Source organism: Amblyraja radiata, chromosome 6 (assembly GCF_010909765.2).
Source record: "Amblyraja radiata isolate CabotCenter1 chromosome 6, sAmbRad1.1.pri, whole genome shotgun sequence".
In the NCBI taxonomy this organism is placed as follows: Eukaryota; Metazoa; Chordata; class Chondrichthyes; order Rajiformes; family Rajidae; genus Amblyraja; species Amblyraja radiata.
Window position 1 is genome coordinate 97,534,659 of NC_045961.1, and position 18,719 is coordinate 97,553,377.

The 18,719-nt window shown below is 40.0% G+C and overlaps 1 protein-coding gene across 4 annotated transcripts in view; it reads right to left on the reverse strand.

The window, feature by feature from the left end:
• Window positions 1-1,968: 1,968 nt before the first annotated feature.
• Window positions 1,969-18,719, reverse strand: part of LOC116974628 (serine/threonine-protein phosphatase 2A regulatory subunit B'' subunit beta-like) — a 74,910-nt gene continuing 58,159 nt past the window's right edge. For 3 of the 4 annotated variants that reach the window (XM_033023306.1, XM_033023309.1, XM_033023310.1), the window contains 4 exons: window positions 17,193-17,311; window positions 16,054-16,163; window positions 4,861-4,924; window positions 1,969-3,241 (listed from right to left, as the gene is read on the reverse strand). In XM_033023306.1, coding sequence (XP_032879197.1) covers window positions 4,900-4,924; window positions 16,054-16,163; window positions 17,193-17,311 — 254 coding nt within the window. In that variant the 3' untranslated portion in view covers window positions 1,969-3,241; window positions 4,861-4,899. The remainder of the gene's footprint in view (window positions 3,242-4,860; window positions 4,925-16,053; window positions 16,164-17,192; window positions 17,312-18,719) is intronic. The other variant, XM_033023307.1, reaches the window with a different exon arrangement.

The window sequence follows — 18,719 nt, forward strand, 5'->3', positions numbered from 1 at the left end:
CTGGGTCGCCGCGCTGGAGCTCCGGTGAGCTGTGACCGCCGAGTTCAACACCTCCGGGCTGCGGGTCTGCGGAGCGGTGCGGGCGGCGCCGATTTCAACATCGGGAGCCTGGGAGCTCCAGGCCGGCGCGGCCTTGTCGGCTTCGGAAGCCGCGGTCTCCGGCTAGGAAGCGGCCGTTCCAGGTGGCCCAGCCGCTGAGAGGACTCTCCCGACGCCGGGGCAAGATCACCCGGTGAGAACGGCCAGGAACATCGGGCCTCCGTAGAGGCAATTGCGGTGGCCTCAATAGGCCTGACTTTGGGTGAACTTGGGGTTGGGGACTGGACATTGTGCCTTCCCCCACAGTGGTATCCATTGTGGGGGGATGATTTTTTTTGTCTGTAAGTAATCCTGTTAGTCTGTGTCCAAGATGGCTGTCGGAAGGGAGAGTGGACGCTGGCGCGCTTTAGCTGCCGCTGCTCTCTCTTCACATTGTGTTTTTGATTTTTTGTTTTTGGACTGAATTCTGTTTTTAATTTGTGTTTCTGTGATGTCTTTATTATTTATTTTATTCTGATTATATGTTTTTTATTCCTGTTAATCTCTGTAAGGTGTCCTTGAGATTCCTGAAAGGCGCCCAAAAATAAAATTTATTATTATTATGATTATTATTATGATTGGGGTGTATAAAATTATGAAAGGTATAGATAGGGTAGGATAAAAGTAGGAGGTCACTGATTTAGTGTTAATGGGTAGAGATTTAGAAGGGATCGGAGGGGGGACCTTTCTCACGCAGACAGTGGCTAGGAATGCACTGCCAGAGTCAGTGATGGAAGCAGAGTTGCGGAGAGCATTTATTCAGTATTAAGATAAGCACTTAAATTCCTTGACATAAAAGGCTACAGGCCAAATGCTGGAAGGTGTGATGAACATGGAAGGCTGCCTATTGGTCATCATGGACATGGTGGGTTGTGGACTGTGTCCTTGCTGCCTGACTGTGCAAACCAAGAGTTGATGGTGCTTGTTGTTAATGTCCGAGATTTATCACTGCACCTCAAAAGGTTAAGCTGTCACATGGCAGGTCATGTGGTGAGATCCATCAAACGGACCAAAGATGCCGTAGAAAAGACAAGACTTACCACCACTATTACAATTCTACTCCAAAATAGAGGGGTTCATACCTACACTGCATCTCATTTTGCTGATCCATTACCTTGTCCTTACTGACCTGCATTAACTCCCTGAACTGAAGGAGTTCAACTTCATACCTTTGCCCTTATCCAGCTCCAACTGTGAACTCTCTAGGGTTATACCATCCCACATCTATTTTTCAGATCCTGGTGTCCCTCCGCTCTTCTAGCTTTCTTCCCTCCCACTCCTGCAATCAGTCTGAAGAGTCCCAACCCAAAAGATCACATATCCATGTGTCTCCAAGGATGGTGCCCAATCCACTGAGTTACTCAAGCATTTTGTGTCTTTCCTCCATAAATAATAGCATCACCTTTGACTGATATATGTAACTTACTCATTAGTCCTTCCAAACCCCACAATCATATAAGACTCATTGTGTAAGACACAAAGTTGGATATTTGTGGGGGGTTTTCCTAAAGCATTACTGATAAATACTTCAACCTCTTTCTATTAGCTACCAGTCAACCATGCTCATCACCTGATGTATGAAGTAAATAACACCATCTTATGAAACAGTTTAAAAGATGCACAACTTGATTATGTGTCATGCCACATTGATGTATTGGTGATACTTCAGAAATAAATATTTAGCTCCATAAAAATCATGAACATTCTAAAAAGCACCAAAAACACCCGAATTTATCATTATGAAAAAAAGAATTTTTAAACAAATATTTTCATGATTTTTTTGATGCTGAAAAGCATACTGCCTGAACCTAATTTTTTTTTCCCCAATTAGAAAAAAGTGAGACACTATATAATTTTCTGGATTTACATGCTAGAAAATGCAGCCATTGATAGTATCGAAACATCTCTTTTATTTTCAAAAATACACAAGCTCATGATCTCAACACAGAAAAGTATGAATTCGCACAACAAATATACACTGCAAGATTCTATAAAACAAATTATACACAAAGATTAAATATGTACACCATATTCTAATAACTTAGATTGCCACAGCAAATTTTCATTTCAAATATTTTGTGTAAAAAGAACCTTACCCTTTAAACATAAGGCACATTGTTAAGGTCAGCGCAGAGTGATCATTGGGCAACTGTGAATGGAAAAATGTTCGTACGTCGGCGATATATTTTTGTTCTTGTGGAATGTAGTGACGGTTGATCCAAACAGGAATTGAATGTTCTAAATGCTAACCAGAGATGACTAATAAAAGTCAGCTGCAGAGATGCTGTAAATGTTTCAGTGGTCCAGATGACTGAAACGTCATTATTACCAGTGTTCAGAACCATTACTGCAGTGTGTAAGAGCACATTCAGGTAAGAGCAATTTCACACAAAATCCATATTATTTTCTTTAACTTCCACACTTAGTTCACTACATTTAACAATAGTTAGGCGAGGCACCTCAGTTTTTATGGCTTTACAGTATGCAGCTACACTGTTTTTTTTTTTAAAGTGGTGGAAGTCAAAAAGAACCATTAAACAACGAATACTTGTGCATCACTGCAATAAATCCTCTGCTGTATAATGTTGACTTTTACAAAATTATGTTTAGCTTTTGAACCCACTTGCACCTCCAGCCAACTGCAATACGTGAGTTACACAGATGTCATGTTTGCTCCAGAATTAATGGAGTACCAAGTAGCTCACTGCACAGTGAAAATACTCTGCACTTCCAGGGAAGACGAGTAAGAAACTCACCTCACTTATCTTTGTCCAACATACGTGCCATTCCATTCTTGACAGCTATTCTCAAACTTACAACTTAGAAAGATTCTGTGTGTTCACTCCAACTCTAAAACTGAAAACGAGGGTTTTGAAAAAACTTTTCCTCCAGCATTGCCTACAATTGGTAAAGAGGCCAGGAGCAATTCAATTCTGATTTTAAATTTGTTGCTTGTATTTCAAAGTTCTCCAAAGCAGACCTGCTGCAGGGACTCCCACATCCGACAATGTACTCTTGAATTAATGTTCATCTATACCAAAAGACTCCACACTCATCACAGGGCACTTCAGAATCTTCAACAGTAAACTTTCAGCTCATTTCTTGGATGCTGATTATTATTTTTTTCTTTTTTAAACGAACACTCATTTCAAAAGGATCCAAACTAAAATAAACAAAAACTTGTCAAATATTGCTCTTAAAACATTATGTGTAATATATTACACCCGTTAAACAAACAAACAAACAGTAAGACTACGGCAAGCAAGAATTGTATTGTCCTATCTGGGACACATGACAATAAACTCTTTTGACTTGATAGTTGCAGAACAGGGCGGCAGACACCCGGGTTTGATCCTGACCTCAGGCACTGTGTGGAACTTGCATGTTCTCCCTGTGACCATGCAAGTTTCTTCTAGGTGCTCTGGTTACCGCATTCCAAAGACATGCAGGTTTTTTTGGCCTCTAAATAGCCCTTAGTGTGTAGGGGGAGGAAGTGGGATAAGATTGAATTAGTGTATGGCTGATCAATGGTGGGCATGAACTTGGTGGGCCAGTGTGCCTGTTTCCACGCTGTACAACTAGACTAACCTAAAATTAAACCTTTTCCTCTCTACTAGATTTAGAGGGAAATACTTCTAACACTTTGGGAGCAGATTCTCACTTGAAGATGTTCAAGTGAGCTACTCAACTAAAAGGGGAAAATGTACAAACATTTGTTTAGTCTAATTGCACAACTCCTGACAGCTTCATTGAATCTTTAAACTTTTTGCATACTTAAACGGTTATACTTAAATGGTTCTTCAGATTTTAGATCTCCAGACAAACCAAGCGACTTTAAAAGAAAAAAAAAAAACTGGTGGCATATTTATGAATGTTCACCTAATAAATAATTCCTATTTTGAAAATTATGTTGCCCTTTTATTTGTAGGAATGGTCAAAACAGACAAATATAAAGTATCCTTGGCTGTAAGGCATTTTGGGAGGCGAGATACTGCAAGATATCATTTAGTTGTGTCCATTTTATTCACCTCTGGTCATAATCGAATAGCTGTCAATTTTTAAGGATTAAAGAAAATGAGGAGAGATGGAATCCTTAAGTTAAGACTTTTGCATAGAACAGAGTGCACTGAAATTTTCATTGAACGAAACATACAAGCCAGAGCAGTGGTGCAGCTAGTACAGCTATCATTTCACAGCTCCAGCAACCCAGGTTCAATCCAGATCTTGTGCTGTACGTACCTTGCACAATCTCTCTGTGACAATATAAGCTACATCTCAGTGCTTCCTGCCTCATCTCTAAGGGGGCTAGTAAGTTAAATATTTCCTAGAGTATAGAATCTGGGTGGGGGTTGAAAGCAAATATGGGTAGAATACAATTTAAGTAGTCTACGATTAGTGTAAATACAATGGTTGGCACAGAATCAGTGGGCTGGAGGAACCATGTTTGTGTTGCATCACTTTAACCCAAGGGTTCCCAACCTGGGGGTAAATTTACCCCCGGGGGTAAATTTGTTGATTCTGGATTTGTACATATTTTTTCTCATTGACCGACTGTGTTTGGTTCTGGTATACCGGTACCTGTTCATCATTAGTTGTGCATAAATAAGTGAAATAACATCGTTATGTGCTATTAAAGCTGCCAGGGGTAAACGGGACAAAAGAGGTTGGGAAGCCTTGCTCTAACCCAAAGTATGGCTCAGTAGCATACTACTAATAATAATAATAATAATAATAATAATAATAATAATAATAAGAATAGTTCAGTTGCAAGAACTTTCATACCTTCAAATTTCTTTTTTTGGAACAAAACAGTGGGGTCCTTCAGTAGTCAGAGAGTTCAGAGTCCCTGTGGTCAACAACAAATAAAGTCAGTATTAAATTAATACATATTCCCCAAGCCATATTATAGTTGCATATCCAATATGTTAAATCTTAAGAGTTTAGTTTTTGTAAACCAGCATCTACAGTACGTTGTTTCTAAGTTAGGATTCATTGGTTGCCAGAGACTGGCAATGAATGTTGAAATGCCATTGCCCAAGAGACATGCATCACCATGTGCTGCAATCCAACCAATATACTAAGCCTTAAAGGCTAATACCAGTGCTAAGATACTCAGAAACAATCAAAATGTGCTTTGTACTGTACATCATTTGCAGAGGCAAGTTCTTGCTTTTGCTTATACCCTCCAAAATATCTTATCTTATTTATTTTTAAAAACAGACCACAAAAATGACGACTCATGGTAGACTGCTACCATATGGTTACAATTCTCCTCAAAATATATTTTCCATTCATAATTCCTATTAAGGAATTAAAGCCTCAAGTTGTTGATGTTGAACAGCTCGATGGGTTGTCCCTAAAGGCATTGCACTTAATAGAAACATAAAGTACAAAGCTAAAAAACTACTCTACAATCCATCTGCCTGGTTCTTAAAAACATACCTGAAAATAAGAAACATTAGTGATGCATAGAATTCTAATTAACCTTCTCCACCGACTCAAACTTGCATTGAGGATAACAACTGACCGATTAAAAATCAAATGATCAATGGCAATGTCAACGTGCTCCTTAAAAAAATACTTCTCTCCCAATAAATATTTAATACCCTTGCCAAACACACACACAAAAAAATATTTTTTCAGCTCAGAACATCACCATTTTATACAGTGACATACAAATATTTAAGTTCTGCCAATCACATCACAATTATTGATGTGCTGTTCATTTTGTAGCTCCACAGAAGTGGAGAGAAAACGACAACTCCCAAATGCAATTCACTCTAAATGGCACCCAAGGATATTGTGTAGAACTCGGCAATTTAATCAGTCAGATTTTGCTTGGCTGCAGGTGCCAATCTCAAGTTATCATTCACACGTTAAGTTGATTATTCAGTTTTCCGTTGGCTACACCTGGTTAATGAGACTCGTTCTTATTTACGATTTTTAATTCCAATTTTGCAAATTAGAAGTGAATTGGTAATTTGGTTAAGGTTAATTGGAATTCTATGCCTCGCTAATGTTCCGTACTTCCAGGTATGTTTTTAAGAGCCAGTCTTAGTGGATTGTGGAGCCTCTTTTAGTCTTGTACTTTGTTTCTAATATGTGTAATTCCTTTATAGATAAACTTTCATCAGTGGATGTTCACAGGATGAAAGACTATCAATAAATATAGACATACAATCTCTAATTTTTTATTTTTCTCACGTGAATCTTTTGACAACTGGCACTTTCCGCACACTGAAAATATCATAATTCTCTCTCTCTTTGGTAAAGGCCATGGGAGAGGAAACATTAGATCTTTAGTTAAGACCTTGTTAGGAATGTGCTACAAAACACATTTAATGTTGTTGTTCAGCTGGAAAGGGTGCAGAAACGATTTACGAGGATGTTGCCAGGACTCGCGGGCCTAAGTTATAGGGAGAAGTTGAGCAGGCTAGGACTTTATTCCCGGAAGTACAGGAGTATGAGGGGTGATCTTATAGAGGTGTACATGAGGATAACGTAAATGCACAGTCTTTTACCCAGAGTAGAGGAATCAAGAACCACAGCACATAGGTTTAAGGTGGGGGGGGGGGGGGGGAGAAATAACAGGAACCTGCAAGACAACTTTTTACACAAAGGATGGTAGGTATATGAGGAATATGGAACGAGCTGCTGGAGGAGGTAGTTAAGGCCGGTACTACAATAGTATTTAAGAACCATGTATATAGTTACATGGTTAGGATAGGTTTTGAAAGATATGGGGCAAATGCAGGCAGGTACGACTTGGGTGGATGGGGCATGTTGGTTGGTGTGGGCAAGTTCGGCATAAAGGCCTGCTTTCACACAGTACAACTCTATGACTCTGAAGCACAGGTTTTACTGCTCCACATAGGAGACAGCATTGTTGTGTTGAAGGTAAAGGTGCCAGGCTCATGCCGTGAAAATAATTTGAAGAGTTAGTGCCCATAGTTAGATTCCCATACCGCAATTTCTACAGGTGTTGATAGAAAGCATCCTATTGGAATGCATCACAGGTTGGTTTGGTAACACCTCTACCCAAGACCACCAGCCATAATCACAGACCACTCACACCCCAGTCATTCTCTCATTGTCACAAATTCATGAACAGCTTCCTCTCCGCTGTTATCAGGCTACAGACCGTTTCCTCCATAAACTAGGGTGCAGTCCCAATTTACAAACCAACCTCATTGCAGATTTAACTTTTTTTAATAATCTGTACTCTCTCTGTAACACTATCACCCTGTAACACTATGTTTAGGTATGTTTTTCTTTGCACTAGCTATTGCACTTGATTGTACTCGTACAGCATAACTTGATTGAATAACACAAACACCATTTATCATTGTGCTTCGGTACAGGTGACAATAATAAACAAATACCAATGTCAATAGGTTAGCAGATCCTTGGGATTTGTCAGCCTTTAGCCTCATTAAATTCCTTAGCCCTTTCATTAATCAATTCATTTATTTATTTCCTCCCTAGTGCTAAAAAAAATTGTAACTTCAAGTACCCTTAGCATTCAACTTGGTATGCACACCATTTGAAAAAAACTTTAAAAAGTTGTGTAAACTGTATGTTGATGGAAAGAACATTAAAATCGGTTAAAGTTGCTTTTCCTCGAGTTTAATGTCATGCGTTTGACTGGATTTTAATTTAATTCAATAGGTGGCAGTAAACCTCTGTATTTTTCATATGTCAGCCTATGAAGGAAATCTAACAGCAATCTGACCTGACCCTACACCATTCTTTAAAAAAAAACTTGTGGCTGTTAAATTACAGAAAAATGATGCGATAACATAAAATGGGTAAGCAGGATAGTCTTGGTTCGTGCATCCCATTAATCAATGCAATTTAGCTTTGTAAAATACATACAGGAAGGACAGAGACACAAAATTAAAGAACAATTGAACTCAATGCCTAATCAAGTACAGAAAATAAAAAGCGTGGATTAAAACAGGATGGGAAAAAAAGACAAAATTACAATCACCCCCAAAATATCCACGAATCACTATATTTTCTGTAATGTTAATAGATAGAAATTAAAAATTATATTAAATGGAATCAGAGATGAAATTACAAGCCATATATATCAGTTACATATTCAGTTTGTAGCAAATGCACAAAAACAACTTAATGACACTCAATTCGCGTGAATGTACAGATAGTGAACTAGAATCAACTTGGGTGAAGTTAGCAGCAGCAAACCAGCTAAACTCAAGTGTGAAAAACTTATGAAAATGTTCAAAATGTAAAAACAAGGAAGGGCCTCGACCCGCAACATCACCGATCCATGTTCTCCAGAGATGCTGCCTCACCTGTTGAGTTATTCTAGCATTTTGTGTCCTTTTGAAAATTCTACTCTGACTAAAATTGTCAGAGTACAATTAATTTGATAGCAAATTCTGGCCTATCATTAGATCTGAAGTTGCTTTGGGATAATTACATTAGCAATGAATCCTTGTACCTTAAAAAAATTAAAAATGCATTTACTGTGGTCATGACTTCAAAGAATTGCATTTAGTTTCTCTCTTTTTTAATACCATGGCCAGTGTCACAATGCCTTTTACCACTATCACGATCAATGAGTTTCAGACGCACCCAAATGCGTACATTTGAACCATCACAATTTGTACAAAAATAAAATTTAAAGTGCAAGGGAGATTATTATTATGTTCTTATTTTGGAGAATTGTTAAGGGACAACTTTAATTAGAAAACATCAAAATGAACAGTAATCAATGAGACATTTTGTCCAAATTAAAATGAACACTCATAACTTCAATTACCAAAGTGTACTGTCACAGCCTTTGTTCCAATGCATAATATAAAATTATGTATGAAGAAGCTACTTTAATTAAACAGATGTTCATTTCAGAATGAAATCCAGTCCATATTTTGAAAATGCCACCTGGAAACTAATGCGGACACAATATAGAGACAATCATTCAGGATACAATTGAATAAAAAAGAAACAGATGCTGGAAACCTGCAATAAGAAGGCTGGAAACGACATTAAAGCTTTCATTGTTAATTTTATATCTCTCCCCATTGTCTAAGCTGCTGACCATTTTCAGCATTATGGCAGGACTGATTCCAAGTATGAATTTGGTATATTGCAAAAGAAAGCCTTTAACTACTTAAATTAGTAATACAGTGTCCTCCATAATGTTTGGGACAAAGACCCATCATTTATTTATTTGCCTCTGTACTCCACAATTTGAGATATGTAATAGAAACAAAAGTCACATGTGGTTAAAGTGCACATTGTCAGATTTTAATAAAGGTCATTTTTATACATTTTGGTTTCACCATGTACAGCTGTGTTTATACATAGTCCCCCCCCCCCATTTCAGGGCACCATAATGTTTGGGACACAGCAGTGTCATGTAAATGAAAGTAGTCATGTTTAGCATTTTGTTGCATATCCTTTGCATGCAATGACTGCTTGAAGTCTGTAATTAATGGACATCACCAATTGCTGGGCGTCTTCTCTGATGATGCTCTGCCATCTTTGGCTTATGCTGGTTTTGGGGGCTCATCCCCTTCAGTTTTCTCCATCATATAAAAGGCATGCTCAATTGGGTTCAGATCGGGTGATTGACTTGGCCACTCAAGAATTGACCATTTTTTAGCTTTGAAAAACTCCCTTGTTGCTTTAGCAGTATGTTTGGGATCATTGTCTTGCTGTAGAATGAACTGCTGGCCAATGAGTTTTGAGGCATTTGTTTGAACTTGAGCAGACAGGATGTGTCTATACACTTCAGAATACATTATGCTACTACCATTTGCAGTTAAAGAAGGTAAGTGAGCCAGTTCCTTCAGTATCCATACATGCCCAGGCCACAACACACCCACCACCGTGTTTCACTGATGAGATGGTATGCTTTGGATCTTGGGCAGTTCCTTCTCTGCTCCATACTTTGCTCTTGTCATCAGTCTGATATGTTAATTGAATTGAATTGAATCCTTTATTTGTCATTCAGACCTTTCGGTCTGAACGAAATGCTGTTGCCTGCAGCCATACATGTAATAATAACAAAACACAATAAACACGAATTAACATCCACCACAGTGAGTTCACCAAACACCTCCTCACTGTGATGGAGGCAAAAGTCTTAGAGTTACTGTCTCTTCCCTCCTCTTCTCCCTCTGTGCCGAGGCGATACCCCACCGGGCGATGGCATCAGTCCCGCGGTTCAAGCTCCGTGGCCCGGGGGTGGTCGAAGCTGCCCGCAGCTGTTGCAACGGGTGCTCAGGAAAACAGGCACCAGCCTGTAACCTGCGAGCTCCCGACATTGTCCTCCACTGGCCCGCGGCCGAGCCCCGGATCCAGGTCGCCGCCGCCAGAACGCCGCCTCAGCCGCCGGAGCACCGTCTCCGCCCCGCACCGGTCCGCTCGCACGGCAGCGTCTCAGCCCCGCACCGGGCTGCTCACACGGGAGCGCCTTCCAGCCGGTAGCCGTGCCGCCCGCACGGGAGTGTCTCAGCCCCGCGCCGTCCGCCCTCACCGGAGCGCCGAGTCGTGCCGCTGCCCGGACGTCGCCACAGCTCGAAGACGGCCAGCCTCGCGTTGGTGAGTCCTGGCTGGCTCTACCTCCGGACCCTCGAGGTCGGTCACAGGTTGGAAGCCGCCAGCTCCGCCATTAGGCCTCAGCGCAGACGGGGGAAGAGAAGGGGGATACGACAAAAAGTCGCATTCCCCCGAAGGGAGAGACAGAAAGCTCTGTTTCACCCTCCCCCCACACACATAACACCACCTAATAACCAAAAAAATTACTAAACTAGACAAAAAAAACAACACAAAAAGTAAAAACAGACAGACTGCAGGCGAGCCGCAGCTGTATCACAGCGCCGCCACTTCCGGAATAATCTTTGTCTCATCTGTCCACAAGACCTTTATCCAGAACTGTGGTTGCTCTATTATGTACTTCTTGGCAACCTGTAACCTGGCCATCCTATTTGTGCGGTTAACCAGTGGTTTGCATCTTGCAGTGCAGCCTCTGTATTTCTGTTCATGAAGTCTTCTGCGGGCAGTGGTCATTAACAAATCCACACCTGACTCCTGAAGAGTGTTTCTGATCTGTCGGACAGGTGTTTGGGGATTTTTCTTTATTATAGAGATAATTCTTCTGTCATCAGCTATGGAGGTCTTCCTTGGTCTGCCAGTTCCTTTGCGATTAGTAAGCTCACCAGTGCTCCCTTTCTTCTTAATGAGGTTCCAAACAGTTGATTTTGGTAAGCCTAAGGTTTGGCTGATGTCTCTAACAGTTTTATTCTTGTTTCTCAGTCTCATAATGGCTTCTTTGACTTTCATTGGCACAACTTTAGTTCTCATGTTGATAAACAGCAATAAAAGGTGATGGAAAGACTGGAGAAAAGAATAGGTGCTGAGAGCTCCCTTATACCTGCATTAAGGAGGCAATTAAGCACACCTGGGCAATTACAAACACTCGTGAAGCCATGTGTCCCAAACATTATGGTGCTCTGAAATAGGAGACTATGTATAAACACAGCTGCAATTTCTACATGGTGAAACCAAAATGTATAAAAATGGCCTTCATGAAAACCTGACAATCTGCACTTTAACCACATGTGATTTTTACTATTACAAATCTCAAATTGTGGAGTAAAGAGGCAAATAAATAAATGATGGGTCTTTGTCCCAAACATTATGGAGGACACTACTTAGTTTTAGGAATACAGTGGGGAAACAGGCCCTTTGGCCCACGCCGACAAGCGATCACCCATTAGTTCTCCCACTAGTTCTATCCTACACATTAGGGACAATTTACAGAAGTCAATTAACCTACAAACCTGCACGTCTTTGGAATGTGGGAGGAAACCAAAGCACCCAGGGAAAATACACTTCGTACAGACAGAATCTGTAGTCAGGGTCAAACCCAGGTCTCTGGCAGGTAGCAGCTGTAAGGAAGCAGCTCTACAGCTGCACCACTGTGCCGCCCAGTCTTGAGCCAAATTGTTCCCAGTCATTTTCAGAGATGGAAAACATAAAGATTTTAATAGGAAATGATCCAAACGTACAAACACATTCAAATGGGAAAATGACAGGCAGGCATTCAGGAGAGTCTAAAAGTATATTATGGGAGGTAATAAAAGAAGTTCATAAATTAAAACTTGTTTAGTTGACAAGTTACTTAGCATGCTGTCATTTGGCCACATAAATACGGGTATGAAACTGTCAAAGTTAATACTATTTTACTCAACTTTCTAATCATTTCAATAGAAAATGGAAATGACTGACAACTTATTGTCATAAACCAATGTATATATAACATGTTGATTATAGATCACTTGATAACTATGGGGATATTTTTTGTTTGATTCAAATGCAACTTTGTAAATAAATAATTGAGCAGTTATTATATGGGAGACTATTAGCAATGGAAATGAGCGATAGGCTTCTTCTGCCTGCTCCACCATTCAGTAAGATCATGATTGATATTAAGTTGAGCCTCAACATTTTCTTGCCTGATTTTCATGAACCTTATTCTCAAAATCTATATCAGTCTGATACTGAGCGCACTGAATGACTCAGCATCAACAGCTCTGGGAATAATTATAAAGATTCACAACCTTTGAAGTTCTTCCAAATCTCAGTCTGACGTAGTCAATTCAATCCTCAAGGCGTGTAGGAAAGAACTGCAGATGCTGGTTTAAATCAAAGGTACATGCTGCCTGTCCCGCTGAGTTACTCCAGCATTTTGTGTCTGCCTTCAATCCTCAAGACAATGTTTTCAAGTTCATCTATGCTCTGAGATGATGGATTCAAAAAATTTCCAAGTCAAAATAACACTCGAGTCTCAGGCATGATATTCCTTTTTTACAATTAAAAGTTATGTTTGACATACAGTGAATAGAACATGCAGCGAGTAGAATAAAGAATTGCTAGACACAATGGAGCTGGAGTAACTCAGCAGGTCAGGCAGTATCTCTGGAGAACATGGAAAAGTGACATTTCAGGTCTGGATCCTTCTATCGCCAGTCGGAAGGGTCCCGACCTGAAACGTCACCTATCCATGGTTTGCAGAGATGCTCCCTGACCTGCTGAGCTATTGCAAAAATTGTAGTTTGTTTTCGTCACTTTGTGTCTTTTTTTGTAAACCAGCGTCTGCAGTTCCTTGTTTCTACTCTTCCGATTTACTGGAATGCTTTCTGGGACAATGGGTTTGCTTTATGGAGACAGCTAGCTCTGTATTCTCCAGTGCTCAGGAGGTGAAAGTGATGGTCTGGTTTAGATTAGCTTAGTTTATTTTCAGGTGTTCAAGGTACAGTAAAAAACAATTATGTTGCGTGCTATCCAGTCAACGGAAATACTATACGTGATTACAATCAAGCCTTCAACAGTTTATAGATACAGGATAAGATCATAAGATAATAAGTGATAGCAGAATTAGGCCATTCGGCCCAATATGTCTTTTCCGCCATTTAATCGTGACTGATCTCTCCCTCCTAACCTCATTCGCCTGCCTTCTCTGCATAACCTCTGACACCCATATTAATCAAGAATATATCTTTCTGCCTTAAATATATTGACTGACTTTGCCTCCACAACATTCTGTGGTAAAGAATTCCACAGATTCACCACCCTCTGACTAAAGAAATTCCTCTTCATCTCCTTCCTAAAAGAAAGTCCTTTCATTCTGATGCTATGACCTCTAGTCCTAGGCTCTCCCACTAGTGGAAACATCCTCTCCACATCCACTCTATCCAAGCCTTTCACTATTCTGTACATTTCAATGAGGTCCCCCCTCATTCTTCTAAACTCCAGCCAATATAGGCACAGTGCTGTCAAAGGGAATAATGTTTAGAGCAAGTATAATATTTAGTCCTTGATTATGCTGGTGGCCTTGCTGAGGCAACGTTAAGTGTAGATGGAGTTAATGCAAGGGTGGTTGGTTTGCGTGATGGTCTGGGCTGCGTTCATTGGAAGTTTGAGTTCACATCGTGTGCCAACAGGCTGGATGCATTGAGCACGTTACCACTGGCTGAATAGTCTGGAACCAGAGATCACATTCTCAGAATAAGGAATTGGTGATTTAGGATTGAGATGAGAAATGTCTTCATTTACATACAAGGATCATTAGATTTCTGGACATGAACTACTATCTACCACTTTGGTGACCCTGGAACTAGCCTTGATCAGACTTTGCACTAAACGGTATTTCCTTACCATGTATCTATACACTGTAAATGGCTCGATTGTAATCATGAATTGTCTTTCTGCTGACTGGATAGCATGCAACAAAAGCTTTTCACTGTACCTCGGTACACGTGACAATAAACTAAGCTTTAACTGTAACATTAAGGGAATCTGGTGTTAGAGCAGGAAAATGACAGATTGAAGATCAGCCATGTTCATGATGAAAGGGATAGCAGGCTCAGATGGTCAATTAGAAAGGAACAGAGACAGGGAACTGCAGATGCTGGAATCTTGAGCTAAGCACAGAGTACTTAGGAACAAGATTTGATCATCTAAGCTCTTGAACTTACTCCATCCATTACCCCTCATTGGATGCATTTTGAACATTTCTTGTTTTAAGATTTGTAATCCCTTCTCTAAAAGAACTCTAACCTCTAAGTGAAACTTGCACTTTACTCAGAGCATCTCCACTCTACTGGTTCAAATATTGTTTAAACTTTCAAATCTACTAGACTGTAGTTCAATATCTGTAGTGGCTGGAGGGCATTGTAGTTTCTGCACTACAGTATTGTACTCAACATCTTAATCAGAATTGGCTTTCAGTAAATGCACCAAGTCCACAAATATGAGACAATGAGAAAGCCCTCATGAGACTCCAATTGTGGTTAATTTTAACTGACCACATCCGAATACCCATCGGGGTATAATGAACCATCACCAGTAGATGCACAGCACTTGACCCAGCTCGCCACAAAACATTGTTACACTTTCCTGTCCAAGTCACTTTGGACTAACACACTCTTGCCTGCTCCTACAATTTTCAACGCCACGTGTCCTTAGATTTGCTGTATTATCAAGCATAATTTTTGAAATCCATCTGAAGGCAGTGACGAATATTTCTTCAAGATTTCTTACTTGAAAGCGTTTCAGAAATTACTATTAGGTTTTCCTTTGTTGTCAAAAGTAGGACTCAAATGGTTTTAAAATGTGACAAACTGTAGCCAACTATTTGAAAAGTCCCTTTTTATTTCAGAATCAAAGAACCTACTTCAATATACACAATTCTAATGTTCTGACACCTCATACAGCATTGACAAAAGCAAAATACCACAGAAACTAAAAATCTAAACCAAAAAACACTGGAAAAGCTCAGCAGATCACACAAACTCCATGGAACCCAAATGCTAATTCTACTTTATTTCACATTGCGCTGAATTGTGCTTTGCTATGCTATTTAGAATGGACAAACTGTATAATATTAATCACAGCATTAATTTCAAAATGTTTTAAAGACCACGGTCATTTAAGTAGAAGGTCAGTAAAGGGAGGAAGTGAGAGATAAAAAGGGTACAATAAGAAAATGGTAATCCATCGGAATACAAGATCAGGCATGTGCGACACAGTAGTGCATCATTTCATACCACTACCACGTAACTCCAGGTATCTGGATTCAATCCTGACATTAGGTCCTGTCTGTTCAGTATTTACACAGTCTCTCCATGATTGCACCGATTTCTTTCTTCATCCCAAAGACAAACTAATAGGATAATCTATTAATAGTTCATTATTACTATATATATTGCCACGAGTGGAGGCAGGAGAATTGGGGAGGAGTAGGTGGGCATATGAGAGAGAATAGGTTGCTGGGAGATATATGGGACTGATGGCTCTGTTCCAACACCCAGCATAGACTTCATGGGTAAAATGGCTGCCTCGTGTGCTGGAAGGAAATTTTTCTTTAATTATGATTTAAAAAAAATGTGCAGTTAATCTTCAAACATCGCTAAATTAATTTGCTAGTTAGTCTCTTACCCATCATTCCAGTTCTCGTTAGCTGCCTCTTCTGCCACCAGACTTTCATACTCATTTACAGCATACCGCTCCCAGTCAGTCATTTCTGGTCCCTCATTCTCCACATCCTGCTGCACAGGGAAGATTGCAATTGCAGAGGTTTCACAACAGTTTTTTACGTAGTTATGAATGGAGCTTAAAAACACTGCACAATTCTCCCTGTTTTTACAGACAGCTTAATTGTACAAGTCTTATGCATAGACTATTAATTCCAATTTTTACAGAACTACTCAATTTTATGGGCACTTTTCCCCTTGAATATCCAAAGATATAATCTGGCGTGACCTACTCTAACCAAACATATTCAAAGTTTATTTGGGTAATTGGAAATTTACCATTTATAAAATTTAAGGAAAGATCCAAGTGACAACTAGTAACTTTTATTGAAGATATAAAGAATTAAAAATGAAAATTATGCAAAGAGTAGCTTGAATAGAAACAAAGGAAGAAATTGAAAGGATGTATTTTTGTTTTTAGGGTCGATTCTTGGCAATGCATACTTGATCCAAAAGAGCCCCACACATTAGCCAGCAATAAAGATGCATATGAGAATGAGTAATGCTTGTAAGAATGTGGTGCATCCAAGTATTAATGTATATGCACCTCAAAGCCCAAAGCTCCCTCGAGAATGAAGAAGATCAACTGATAAGAAGTTATTCCCAAAAAAGGGCGATGGTGTGGGAGAAGGTGTTACTTCCTATTGAACTTGCAACAAGCTGTGATAGTGTATTCAGAATGATGCCTTTGCATTGTAGGTTTCTTTGGAGATAATCAACTGGTGGCTAAGCCTCCTCAGTACCCAATAACTTTCAGAGCAATGTAGTATCTGATGATTTCCATTATTGTTTGCATTACAATGATGCCACAACTACGATCTGAAAATGGAGTGACAGCCCAGTTGAATGGAGTCAGAGACGAGGCAAATATTTCCTTAATTATTCCTACACCGTTCCTTTTGAGGTTTAGTGACAGTAATACTAGTTTAGATAATTTATTTTGCTTAATTAAGATTGTGGAGTCTCTCATCATGGGATGTTTTAAGACTTTAGGAATGTCGCACAAAGGATATGATTTAAAACAATATGAATTAAAACAATTACCCTCTGGATAGAAAAAGGATCCTTTTGCTCGTGCTCCAAATACTTGTCGATGTTAAAAAGGGTGTCGAAAAATATATTTGCCATCTTACATTTCTTCAGATCGTGAAGTGTGATTTTTCCTGTGTACAACAAAATTGGCAAGTTAATTTAATAAAAAATATACTTTAAGCAAACTTAATAATAATATTTATTTATACTATAGCTTGGGGTTTATGCGGCTTGACAATAAAAGTCTTGAATCTCTCCTATAATATACCAAGTTGCATGTTCATACGATTCCTCCCTGATCATCTGAAGCTGCTAGTTAGCTTTTTTTCCCATTGCCAAAGCAAACACTAATACGAAAATATGTGACTGTTAAAAATCTATTCCAACATCACTGTTATCTAATATACACATTACTCACCCATTTATGGTTTCGGAAGGAGTTGTAGGTTTGCAGTTAAGAGTAGGAATACTTTTTTTTCTTTCACAAACCACTACTACCCCCCATCAGTCTGAAGAAGGGTTTTGGCCCGAAACGTTGCCTATTTCCTTTGCTCCATAGATGCTGCCGCACCCGCTGAGCTTCTCCAGCAATTTTGTCTACCTTCGATTCTCCAGCATCAGCAGTTTCTTCTTGAACACCCCCCCCAACCCCTCATCCTTTCTCCAAGTCTAGTTTGTAATAATAGCTTTACTATTAAGGACTGGCTGAGATTTCCAGAAAGTGTGCCACAATGAAACAAATGATATTCGTCATCTAATTATTGAAAACCCCGAGTTGGACGTACTTATGCTGACAAGACAAATATATCTTGCAGCACAATCATCCCACAGACATGAACACACATAGCTCCGTCAAAAAAGTAAATCAAAAGTACTTCAACATAAATATATTTCGCATAATGGCAGGCAACGCCATTGTAGTGGGAGACTCCATTGTGAGAGGTACGGACAGGGGTTTCTGCGGCAACAGACGGGATGCGAGGATCGTGTGCTGCCTTCCTGGTGCCAGGATCCAGGATGTCATGGACAGAGTGCAGAAAATCCTCAAGGGCGAAGGTGAACATCCGGAAGTGGTAGTGTATGTCAGCACAAACGATGTCGGAAAGAAGGGGATGAATATTCTGCAGCGTGACTTTAGAGTGCTCGGAAAAATGCTGAAAAGCAGGACCTCCAGGATTGTTATCTCCGGTTTGCTTCCAGTTCCTCGTGCTGGCGAGAGCAGGAACAGGGAGATACGGGACCTGAACGTGTGGCTGAGGAACTGGTGCACGGAGCAGGGATTTAGATTCTTAGATCACTGGGATCTGTTTTGGGGTAAGGGGGAACTGTACAAAAGGGACGGATTGCATCTAACAGGTGTGGGACCAGCATTCTGGCAGGCAGGTTTGCCACTGCTACACGGGTGGTTTTAAACTGAATAAGGGGGGTGGGGTGTCGAATGGGATAGTGGAGGATGGAGTTAAAGGGAAAGGGTTTCTTAAATGTGTGAGCGTAGAGACAGAGGGGTGTAAAATGAGGGTAGAAGCAATAGGTAGCAAG